The sequence below is a fragment of the Peromyscus leucopus genome, chromosome 5, assembly GCF_004664715.2.
Source record: "Peromyscus leucopus breed LL Stock chromosome 5, UCI_PerLeu_2.1, whole genome shotgun sequence".
Classification (NCBI taxonomy): Eukaryota; Metazoa; Chordata; class Mammalia; order Rodentia; family Cricetidae; genus Peromyscus; species Peromyscus leucopus.
This window is the reverse complement of record NC_051067.1, coordinates 82,750,124-82,762,653: the sequence shown is the minus strand read 5'-3', so window position 1 is coordinate 82,762,653 and position 12,530 is coordinate 82,750,124. Positions and strand designations below refer to the sequence as shown.

General features: G+C 43.0%; 1 protein-coding gene across 1 annotated transcript in view; it reads right to left on the bottom strand.

Moving 5' to 3' along the window:
• The window catches only part of Fto (FTO alpha-ketoglutarate dependent dioxygenase), a 365,789-nt gene that overhangs the window by 228,621 nt on the left and 124,638 nt on the right, over positions 1-12,530 (bottom strand). The window contains exon 4 of the mRNA XM_028871513.2: positions 8,152-8,295. Within this exon, the coding sequence (XP_028727346.1) occupies positions 8,152-8,295 (144 nt within the window). The remainder of the gene's footprint in view (positions 1-8,151; positions 8,296-12,530) is intronic.

Below are 12,530 nucleotides of genomic sequence, written 5' to 3'. Positions count from 1 at the left end.
TAACTTTCAGCCCTCATCAAGGCAACTCCTCTCTGCAACAGACAGAGACTATTACAGAAAACCATGACCAATCAATACACAGAGAACAGGCAATGGTGTGGGGCCCAGCCCCAGTGGACCCATCGAGAATACAACTCCTGCACCTGAAGCTCGGGGACCATCTCAGAAGAGGGACAGAAAGATCGCAAGAGCCAGAGGACCAGGATGTATGCTGTGAGGCTGAATCTCCTAGAGATGTCAGGGAAACCACACCCACAAAATCTCATCAATGTGGCTGCCTAAACAAGACCAGAACAAGGACAGCACAATAGACAAGCCGGCTGGGAAAGGGGAATCTCAGGGTGCCCAACCCTAGACAAAGATCTACAGGCAACTCAGGTATACCGAGAAGTGAGAAACAGTTTTCTTCAGGAAAGAGCACCCTGATTGTTTATCCAATACCAAACAGTCAACCCTGAAGTCACACACACACAAATAACATTGTGTGAACTGAGCAGGTTGTATTTATATATTTGGTATATATGTATATGTATAAAGCAAAATGGGACACATCTCATGCTTCTGGAGCTGCATTACACAAAAAGGAAGTCCATTTTATCTACTGAGGCCAGGAGCAAGACTCAGGCCTGTAATCCCAGCCTCTGGGAAGCTAAAAGAGGAGTCTCTGAAATTAAAAAAAAAAAAAAAAAAAATGCTGCTAGCTAACAACGGGCAGGGATTCTCCCTGCTCCAGGCAGGTACAGGACTATCCCAGTTCAGCGTGGCTCTGAAGGGATGAAATGGGAGGGAGCCATAGGATCTGTGCCAGGGAAGGAAGAACACTTTTACCTCCTGGGGTTTTCTTAAGATTCAGAAAAGAATGCAGAGACTGATTAGCATACTGTGTTGTAAAATTCTATGATATAGCATCCTTATTGAAACTAACATATGGAGATAAAACACAGGTCACTATGCAAAGAACGAGGCAGCCATGAAAGTCTAAATCTATCTCTAGAGATCTCCAGGGATTAGCTAAACGGACATGCGTTTGGGGAGAAAATTCAAAATCTGTCCCAGTGCAGTGCTTTCAAGGGTTTTCGCCTACATAGTCAAGGCATATTCCCATGAAGTAAAAACAAAGCCCATCCTTGTTTTGCTCATTCACGTATTCAATAATTGCTTATTAAGCACTTACCATGTCCAACTTTCTCTGTCAAGTCTTATAGAAGAGATAAAGCTAACCCAGCCTTGGCTCGGCTCTTGGGAATCTAAGCATAGTCATCTTTACAACAGTCCAGAAAAGAGAGAGAAACACAAGATCCCATGACTACATAATTCATAGACAAAGCATGAAGACCCTGGGTTTCAGACCTATTGCTTTGCAATTAAACACACAATTCACTGGGCAGGTTGCCTTGAAAAAATAAGTGTTCTTTGTCTCTAAAGCTCATTTCTGCTTAAAATCTTTCCTGAGATCTAACTTACACCACATACAATTCTCCCACTTAAAGATTACAACTGACTGTGCTTTAGCACATCCATATATTACATGACAATCAAAAACTACTTTTAGAGCAGTCTTCCTTTCAAAAAGAGTCTTGGGGCCTGGGGAGATGGCTCGGTGGACAAGAACACTTTGAATAAGCATGAAGATTTGTGTTCAAATCTCACTGGGTACAGAAATGTGAAAAGTCTGGTGTGGTGATGTATGCCAGTAACCCCAGCACTGGGAGGGGGGAAGATGAGAGGAGGGCTGGGACTTGCTGGCCACCAGGCCTGGCTCCAGGTTCAGGAAGAGACCCTAACTCAAGAGAATAAGGCAGAGTGATAGTGGAGGACATCCGCCTCTGGGCTCTGTTCACGCACTGCTGATCACACACGCACATACACGACATACACGTACATATCCCACACTCACACACAGATGTTTTTAAAAAGGGACCCTGTACACATCAGCAGTCAGTCCCCATCCATCTTCCTCTGGGTGGGGGTGGTCAGAGCAAAATAACTATTTCCTGATGATCTTGTAACAGGAAGTAAACACAACACATCAGAGCTTCCAGCACGGTACCTGGCCCTCACTGGACACCCGTCATATGTATATGAGGTAAATTTCAAGCCAGAAGTGATACACACATGAACCTGGGTATGATCAGAAAGTATCAGAGAGAAGAAAATCCTTTCAGCAACCGAAGAGCATGCTTGGCTTTATGTTCACAAGACGCGGCTCTCTCCCAAGTTCTACAAGAAGCCAGTCACCAAGCCTAAGTGCAAAAGTGTCAGCCTCTGGCCAGATGTGTTCGAGTGAAAGCTTCAGGAGATAGCCTCACCCCGGCGCGTTCTGCCGTTACTGAGAAGATAAGCACACCCCCACAGGTTCACGTTAGACAAGCAGCTGGAACTGTCCCGTCAGGTGTCTACCTTTCCGAGTAACAGCAAACATGACAGCGGCCTACTTGGCTGTTCCAGCACTTTCCACTGAAACGGCAGTTCCTCAAGCTTACAGGCTGCAGCCTCGAGTTATAATTTATTACTGTTTCCCTTATTCCCTTGCCTCGGCAGAAAACAGAACACAGCACCTACATCTCAAGGCCCGTGAGAGGTAATAAAGTATAATTATTTTGAATTTATGATTAAGCCATAAATTACATGTACTTTTTCCTTCAGCTGGTCACTTAGAGGCTGGGGGAGGAAGGGAATGGGGTCAGAAGCCTTTTGCTTTGAATAAAATGTCTACATCTAGGCAGGGCTGAGGAACACCTGAAGGATTTACAAAGATACTACAGTCTCCAAGTTAAGTCCCAAGAGAGCCCCCAGTCAGGCTAAGTTAAATCCTAGTGACCTCTGTTCTTCCTGCCCACAGGGTGACAGCCTCCAACTAGAGTGCCCATGTTGCCTTGAAAAACAGAAGCAGGCGTCACCCTTCAGGTTACACCACATCAAATGTTCACGGTGTTCTGGCCTTGCTGCCGCTAAGCCGCAAGTATTTCATAGAGGGGGAAATAAATCTAAAAAAAATGACCAGGTTCCATAAGTAAAGGCAGCCTCAAACAAAGTAATACTGGCCAGCAGAGTTCCATTCAGCAGTGGCCAGATGCTAACTGTGTCACCCTCCAAAGCCAACTGGTGAGATTTACCGCTCTTGTGATTTACACTCGGTGAGGTGATGGAAATATACGTGTAAAGCAATGAGCTGCAAAGCCCACAGAACTCAGGGCCTGAGGCAGGGGAAGCGCCCACATTCCGCACTCTTCCGTCACTGTGCCGCCACGCTGGTTCTCCAGTATGCCGTGGCCCTGGTCCCAGTCTCTACAGTAAGGCCCACATTAAGTGTAGCCTGCGAGGCCCAGGCCCACACACCTCTCCTGACTCCTAACAAGTACGGTGAGAAACAAGGCACAGGGAAGCTCTCATTTTACACGGAGGGCCAAGACTCAAAGGAATGCTAACACTGTGGGGCCATGCATAGTGCAGTGTGCCTGGAACCTGCTCAGCAGGCAGGAAGTCCTACCTACATTCTTGCCTTACTCCCTCTACACAGTGGTGAGTGAAAATAAAACCCAACAGAGCCAGGCATTCAACTTCTGCGGTCTCTTTCTGCTTCAGCCCAGGATTCTGTTTTTGAATTTGACAACCAAGGTCTGCAGTAGCTGGTTCTGGTACTGACAAAAGATGTTTAAAAGTGAGATTCGGCTGGACTTAAGTACGAAAGAGCCCAGAGAGATCGGCGTTGACCAGTGACATTGAAGACACCACAGTGACACATCCAGGGGGAGCAGCAGAGGGCTGCCCGGTGCTCACTCACCTTTGTCCCCAAACATCCCACCTCCACACCCAGCTCCTGGTTAATCAACAGAATTTAGTTGCTGTCCCCTGAACTGTGTAATCTGCTCCACAAAAAACAAACCCAGTTTGTCTCCGAGCACTCCTAAGTCCCTGACTCCCTGGCTACAAGCAGTCTATGGAAAACAGCTGTGGCAAAGTAAATCATCCGACCCTGAGAAACACCAGAGTAAATGGTTTTTTTTCTTTCTTCTTCTTCTTCTTTTTTTTTTTTTTTTCTCCTCTAAGTGTGTTTTGAAGTCCTGGTTGGAAAATTAGTGAAAATTGTAAATCTGTTTGCAAATCTGGTCTTGTCTAACTCTGAGATTAGGGCAAAGATTCCAATTTAAAAGTAAAACCGTGACAGCCCCGAGAAGTGTGTCCGCGGGCACTGCCAACAGGGCTCCGCTCACACCCACGGCAGGGGATTTATTACCAGCACCCGACACGTTCTCCATCAGACACCCCTGGAGTATTCACTTGAGACAGTGGGGTGCGGGCTGCACTTCCTCTGCAGACCAATATATTATTATAAATTGAGCTAAACTGTTTCCTTTCTGTAAGTGCTGCGAAGTTCAGACTTCAGTTATCAGAGGAGGCCCAGAGCTCCAGGGGGCTCCTTAGTATTTGGATTTTTAAAAGCTAACACAAAAAGGCAACACTACACAATGGTTGCTTTTATTATTTTTTCAAATTATGAGTTTTTAAATAGGAGATGGAAGAAAATTCATTTTAAAAATCAAATACGATAGCTTCATAAAAATACATTCTAAATGCAGACTTTGGGGTACACTTGCTATGCCTAAAACAGTATAGTAGAAACCAACCATGTCACCTATGTCTGAAGGCAGGAGGTAGAAAGTACTAGATTTTTATATCCTGAATATCAACTTCCAAAACCAGCACGAATTTCTTGAGTTTATCACCTACAAGTCTACAATGCTTAGAGCCTCAGTGAATGTTTGAACATGTACATTCCTTGTAATGACATCAAAAGGATAATGTAATCAATTAAATGTTTTAATAATGTAATTAATTAAATGTTTTCACTACTAACACAGCTATTAAATTAAAAAAAAAACTTTAAAACTGGAAAAAACAAAAACCAGAACACTGTCATCCTTTCTTCCCTTCCAGAACCACAGTGCTTCATGGAGAGAAGTAGATTGAAGGCCCAAAGCAGGGGGAGTGCAGGGGTAGGGTGAGGGGACATGGGGGCACCTGGGGTAGAGAAAGTGCAGGGGTAGGGTGAGGGGACATGGGGGCACCTGGGGAAGAGAAAATGCAGGGGAAGGGTGAGGGGACATGGGGGCACCTGGGGAAGAGAAAGTGCAGGGGTAGGGTGAGGGGACATGGGGGCACCTGGGGAAGAGAAAGTGCAGGGGTAGGGTGAGGGGACATGGGGGCACCTGGGGAAGAGAAAGGCCTGATGTGGGAATGCTGAAATCTAAGCAGACTCAAATGTCAGGTTCTAACTCCTAACTCTTTTTTGCCGTGTAACTATGGATAAGTCTATCAGTCTAACTAGAATTCTTTTATAGGAATAGCTAATATTTGCCTCTTGGGGTTACAAGAAAAATAACAGAATGCTTCACTTGTCATTAGTTCATAATAAATGTGCTTGCTACTAATATTACTACTGTTCCAGATACGCACGTGTGGGGAGAGACTGGGCAGGAATACATTCATCACATATAAAACTTGTTTTTATATTCTTTCCTTTTATACTCTACAGAGTTTCTTTTCTCTAGGATGAACATAAGCTGCTTTTTAAATTATGTATATACATGTGTGTCTGTGTGCAGATATATGATGTGAGTGCAGGTACCAACAGAGACCAGAAGAGGTTGTCAGACCCCCTGGAGTTACAGGCAGTTATAAGCAGTGCATCATGGGTGTTAGGAATTGAACTGAGCTCTGCAAAAGGAGTACACATTCTTTACCACTGAGTTATCTCTCTCGTCTCCACACTCTGGTTTAGAATCAGAGGAAATCACAGAAGATGTTATTAAATGCACAGAAGATAGCAGAGCTTTTACAATGCAAATCCACTGGTTTCATACACAGATAAACAGGAAGCTATTTGAAAAGGCTCCATTCCGGCTCTTATCTCCTCCACATACACAAATTATTCATAGAAATTACCAATAAAGTATCCCAAGAGAAGTCTTTTATTTAGATTCAAGCCAAATGTCCAAATTTAGGGAGAACAAAAACTTAAGTTACAATCTTTTTATACAAATGGCATTCAATGATAGGGATAGGAACGTCAGAGTGAAAGCATGGATCCCCAGGTCAAAGGGGAATGACGGGAGAGATGACCTTGAACCTGACAACATCCAGAGTTCAGCATCCTGAGATCCAGCTGACAGGATCACAGTTAAGAGTGGGCAAAGCACGGCCCGTGAAGCCTGTAGCTGGCACAGTCTCTGCTCTGCCACCTAAGGAGGGAGAGATGGACAAATCTGCAGCTCGGACATCTCCCGCAGATGTTAGGCTGGTTAGAGTCTGTGACTGCTGCAGCCAACACATTTGTACACTGGGTAGCAAGATGCAGTGGGAAGAAAGACACTGCCCTGGAGCTGCAGAAGGACACAGCACCGAGTCCCACAGTTGCTGCCAATCCCCATGCAAAAACCAAGGACAACGCCTCAGACTGGCCTAATGTTATTAGTGTGTCTGTCTGTCTGTCTGCCCAACCCTCGCTTTCTCTAATGTGAATAATCTTTATCTCACCGAGGAGATCTCATTTATGCTAATCAAATAACAAAAACCTAATGTCTGATATTAGGAGTAATAATGAGATTCTTTTTTTCTTCTTATTGCTATGCATTTTTATTGGCATGTATTTACTGTGTGCTTAATTTGCATAGTATTCATATAAGCCTATGTTAGTCTCTTGTTTAAACAAAGCACAAGACTCAGACTCTAAGATCTCCAACAAAGAACAGTAGTGTGTACTTAATAGTCTTTTAGTTTCTCTACACTTACTTTTACAAAACACTGTAGTTAGGTCAGGTAATATTGGTTTTCCATGTAAAATAGTAATATAAAATCTTCAAAACTAAGTTTATTTCAGTGGTGGAAAAGAGCAAGTTTCTGAGAGAACCAGTTCATGACCTATAGAGTTAGCACATGACTATGGCAAGGACCCGGACACTGACATGCAATAAACCAAGCCTGGAAAACACTAATGCGCCACTTCGCACTATGAAGTCCTAGGAGGCACAGAGCAGGATTTACTGCTCTCCAGTGTCTCCCCAGAACCTTACTCCATACCTGCAATACAGAAACCCCACAAATACCAGACTTAACAGGCAAATAATCCTAACCAAAAACTGATCTCGAGCCCTGGTTCTTCCTAGCTCAAAAGCCAAGAGACCATTAGATCTCTGCAAGCAGACAGGGATAAACAAACCTGAGGACACCAGAAGGCAGAGCCTAGGGGAGACTAAACTGAGAAGCTGTCTCTGTTTATGTACACACGTGCATGTTCCTGTGGACGTGCACCTGTGTATGCCAGTCCACGAGTGTGTGTGTGTATGTGTGGAAGCTGGAGGTCAACCTTGGTACTTTTCCTCCAATGGGTTTTTTGAGACATAGTCTCACTGGCTTGAGCTGGCTGATCAGCAAGCCCCAGGGAGCCTCCTGCCTCCTCTCTGGTACTGGGATTCACTAGGGCATGTCCTCACACTAGGGCTTCTTTCTGTGGATGAAGGCCAGGTCCTCACGCCTGCATGTCGAGCCATCTCCCTAGCCCATTAGAAGCTCCGTGAGTAAAAACACAAAAGAAGCATGCTTGCACATTTTGCAGCGGAAGACAAGTTGAGAACAAATAACACTAAAAATTTAACACTAAAACTTCCAAAACTAAACAAAAATCAAAGCACCCCAAACTCCACAGCTCCGTTTACTGTAAGCTCATAAGTAATAATTTCCAAAGAATTAAAACACAAGCAAAGAGAAAGAGACCATGGTCAAACCTGAGAGGAAACTGGCTTATTGCTTTCGCAGAGGACCCGAATTCAGTTCCCAGCACCTATATGGTAGCTCATAACTGTCTGTAATTCCAGTTTCAGGGGGTCCAACCTCTTCTCGCCTCTAGGGGTACCATGTATGCATGTGGTGCACAGACATACATGAATGCAAGCAAATTCACTCACACACACAAAATAAATAAATATTAAAATTAAAAGATTAAATTAATGCGCTACATGTCCTCAAAAAAATTCATTATGAATACAAAGTATTCAAAAAGTTTATTTCAAAAGACAGACCCCCAAATATGCATACCCCCCATGACTAAGCTCAGACAAGCAAAAGAGCAGTCCCAGAGTCTCCAGACATTACCCAGCATGAAATAGCAGTCTCCCTGGTGAAGAGGTATTGCCAAGCCTGGTGTCTCGATATCCCAGGAGATCTTGAAACCAACATGCCAAGTATCAGGATCTCTTCCCTCGAAGCTGGACTCATCCTCACTTTCGTCTTCAGAGCCTGTGGAGACAGGGAAAGTGCTCAGCAAAGATACACTTCATCTACATTCCCAAGCTTTCTACCATTACCTTAGAAATTACTGGTCTCTTAATAAAATACAGATGTTAAGTAAAGAACATCCTTTTGTGTCATGATTTCTAAAAAAGACATTTAAGAATATCCTTAGCATGGATTTATCTTTTTCACACACAAAAAAACTTTAAATATAATAATGAGGAAACAACCAGAGATTAAGAAGAGAACAAAAGATTATTTTATTCAGTTCAAAGCAAATAAATTAGAAAAGCTCAATTAAGGGGGTTTGAAGAAGATATTAATTACCCCAACAATCCAGAGAAAAGGGAATGCTAAAAAAAGAAAAAGAAAACTGACAAGGTGGAGAGGAAACTATGAAAGAATTCTCTCTCAGGGCAACAGGCTCAAAGAGTTTCAAAAAACTTCTTACTAAATATATTTAAGGAACAGGTAGGTCATTTTAGTGGGTCTCCGTACTGCTTTGGAGCATAGAAAGAGACATTCCCAGAATCATTCTATTAAAATAATACATATCAAAACATAAAAGAAAACATGCTTGTACAGAAACCAACCTCACATCAAATAATCAATGTTAAATTTCTAACTATGACAACATGGACTTCAGGTCCAACACATATTAAAAGAACATTCTATGACCTGGTAAAACTTGTTTTAGGAATACAAGGTAGCTCTACAAAATAGCCAATATCCAAAAGCTTAAGATTTAAACTTCATCATATTTGGGGAGAGAGAAGGATAGATGGGAAAGGAGGAGAGAGAGAGGAGAGAGGGAGAGAGAGAGAGAGAGAACACTTTAGTGACACAAAACACAAAAACTAAACAAATCAGTACATTATCCTTCCATGGAACCTAAATATAATGGGACTAAAAGCTTCTCTCTCAACATGATACAGTACAGACCTGTCTCAGTCTCAAAGTGAACAGTAGAACTGTACCCAAATCTAAGAATTAGAGAAGAGTGCTGTGGGGCTTTGAAAGAGAAGGGCCCCAAGGGCTCATATATTTGATGCTTGGTCCCCAGTTGGTGCAACTGTTTGAGAAGGATTAGGATGTATGAATGTGTTGGAGATGTGCCAATGGGTCTCTCGGTCTCTCGGTCTCTCTCTCTCTCTGTCTCTGTCTCTCTCTCTCTCCCCGCCCCGCCCCCGTCCCTGCCTCTCTCTCTTGCTAGCTTGCTCGCTCTCTCTCCGCCTCATGTTCATGGATCAGATATGAGCTCTCAGCTACTGCTTCAGCGCTGTCCTGCCTATCTGCCGCCATGCTCCCCACCATGATGGTCATGGACTCTAATCCTCTGGTCCCCAAATTAAATGCTTTCTTCTATAAGTTGCCTTGGTTATGGTATCTCTTTATACAAACAGAAAAGTAAGTAACACAGAGGCTTAGCAACACAAATATCTATCATCATTCTGATGGGAACCATCAACACAATGGTATCTAATTAGAGCGGCCCCAAGCTTGGAAGGTTGGCTCGGCAGACAAAGCTCCTGCTTTACAAGCTCAGAACTGGTCCAATTCCCCAGGACTCAAATAAAAACGCCCAGTGAGGTGATACATGCTTGTCATCCCAGTGCTGGAGAAGTGGAGACTCATGGTTCCTATGACTTTATGCTAGCCAGTAAGTCTAACTGGTGAGCTCTAGGCCAATGTGACACCCTATCTCAAAGGAGGTAAACAATGTTCCTAAGGAGGACACCCAAGGTTGGACTCCAACCTCCTAATGCACACACAGACACATACATAGAGCAATAAAACATAATGAAAATGTCAGTTTTCCCCTAATGAACCTATAAATTTGAAGTAAGGAATATTAAGATGAAGTAATCAAAATAAAAAAAACGAAGATGAAGTAATTTATTTTGATTAACAGTTTAAGTGAGTGGCATTGTTAGCCCTTTCTTGTTCACAGAGGACACATTCCAAGGATCCCAGCATAAGTGTCGAGTGTAGAAAGTATGTTTTTCACACATATATATAACCCATAAGGTTTACTTTATAAGTCAGTTACAATAAGAGATTAATAATAATAACAAAATAGAGCAATTACAATAAGATGGGCTAATAAGAGCTATCTGAATATAGTGTTTCCATGGCTATCTACCTCTGTCTCAAATAGTTTACTGTACTTTTATCTTTTCATTGAATGCAAACACTTCATGGCTACTCTTTGGCATCTACAGACCACCAGCATTAAATGCTTGAGATTTGGAGCTACTGTCAACAATAAAAAAGTTTAGCTGAACATCAGCACTGCAGTATAGCCACAGTAGATCTGATAACTGCAAGTTACCGAACACTGATGGCTTGGTATGTACAGCTTGGAAACACTAGAGTGATGGGGACTGACCCTGGGCAGGACGTAATAGGATGGCAGCTTTCATCATGCTGTTCAAAAGGAGGCATGTACTTAAAAGTTACTAAGTGTTTATTTCTAACTTTTCATTTAATAGTTCCAAATAATAGCTCATTAGAGACAGACAAAACTCCAGAAATTCAAACTCCAGATGATGAGACTACTGCACAGAGGGAGGTATAAACATACAAAAATAGCCAAGGGATACTTGTCCTTCCTACACATTGACAGACCAACAGGCAAACGTTACCAAGGCGGAACATCGAAAGGGAACCAGAGCTGGGGATGAAAGTGATGATCCTAGGCACACACGACGAGAAGTTCAGAGACAGCAGTGGAAAGACTTTAACCTAGTCACATAAAAGAACGCAAATCACACTTAGAAGAACTGTTTGACCACCTGTCAAATCGGAGGAGACTTTTATTTCTTCACTTTTTTGTTTTGGGTTTTGTTGTTGTTGTGTTGTTTTATTTTGTATTTTGGGGGATTTTTTGTTTTGTTTTTGGTTTTGGTTTTGGCTTTTTGTTTTTATTTTTTTTAGACAGGGTTTCTCTGTGTAGCCCTGGCTGTCCTGGAACTCACACTGTAGACCAGGCTGGCCTCAAACTCAGAGATCTGCCTGCCTCTGCCTACCCAGTGCTGGGGTTAAAGGTGTGCTCCACCAGGCTTATTTGTTCACTTTAAAAGAGCCAGTGCTGGTAAGAGTGTAACAACCTGGCTCACCCATAGTCTCTGTGGAAGACAATCTGGTAATACATATTAAATGTGTGAATACATGAAGCCTTTGATCTTTGTAAGAATTCTACTTTTAGGGATGTAGACTACTGTTCTTACTTGTAGAGGGTGACAGAGACTATTGAGCAGGCATTGCAGCTTGTGGTACTGTTTGCTACCTTACCAACTTTAAAACTGAAAGACCAGAAGTTCAATATCCACTAACAGGCTACTGGTTGAAGAAATTACAATATGCCCAGACAATACAATATCATGTGACCATCACCATTACTATATGTATGTACTATATATGACTCAATAGTAACATGGACCGACCTCATTCATTTTCAAGACAAATGAACTGGCTAGAATTTGCACAAAGATGCAGTGCCTGTGATACTTCTGGGTCCAGAGTGGAAGAGACACATGAAGAAGTAGAAGGTGCACACTACCTCTCAGCTCACTAAGTCTTGCCGAGCACGGCCCTACACATAAACTTTTCAAGTTCATTTAGGAGGTATTTATTGAACACTTGCTATATCCTCAGAACTGTATCAGGCACTTGTGGTATCTCTTGACTGAAATAATGAAGTCAGCCAGGGTAGAGAATTCCTTCCACTAGAGTGTTAGTGATCAGCAGTGGTGACTGGTAAAACAGCATTTCAGATTTCAATGCCATTACACTTTAAACCACTGGCCTGCACTCTGGTCCTCAAGGGCAAGGTCTGAGGTCTGCCTTCAGAGCTCTGGTGACTGAGAGACAGAGGCCATCGGGGGGCACTTGCACTGAGCTGCTTTCAGTTCCCACCACCCAGTCCTGTGTTAGGTAGCAGGAACAGAAAATGTTGATTGAAAAGAAAAAACCCTCAAACATCTGTCTGTTTGCTTGGTTGTTTTTAAAAGAACAAAGAAAACTGGAGAGCTGGCTCAGCAGTCAGGAGCATTTGTTGCTCTTTTAGAGAACCCACCCAGGTTTAGTCCCCAGCACCCACACAGTGGCTCACAACTGCCTACTACAACAGTTCCAGGGATCCAACGCCATCTTCTGACCTCCAGACTCCTGCATGCAACATATGTGATGCACATAAACTCACACAAGTAAACACACATACACATAAATAACATAGGTTT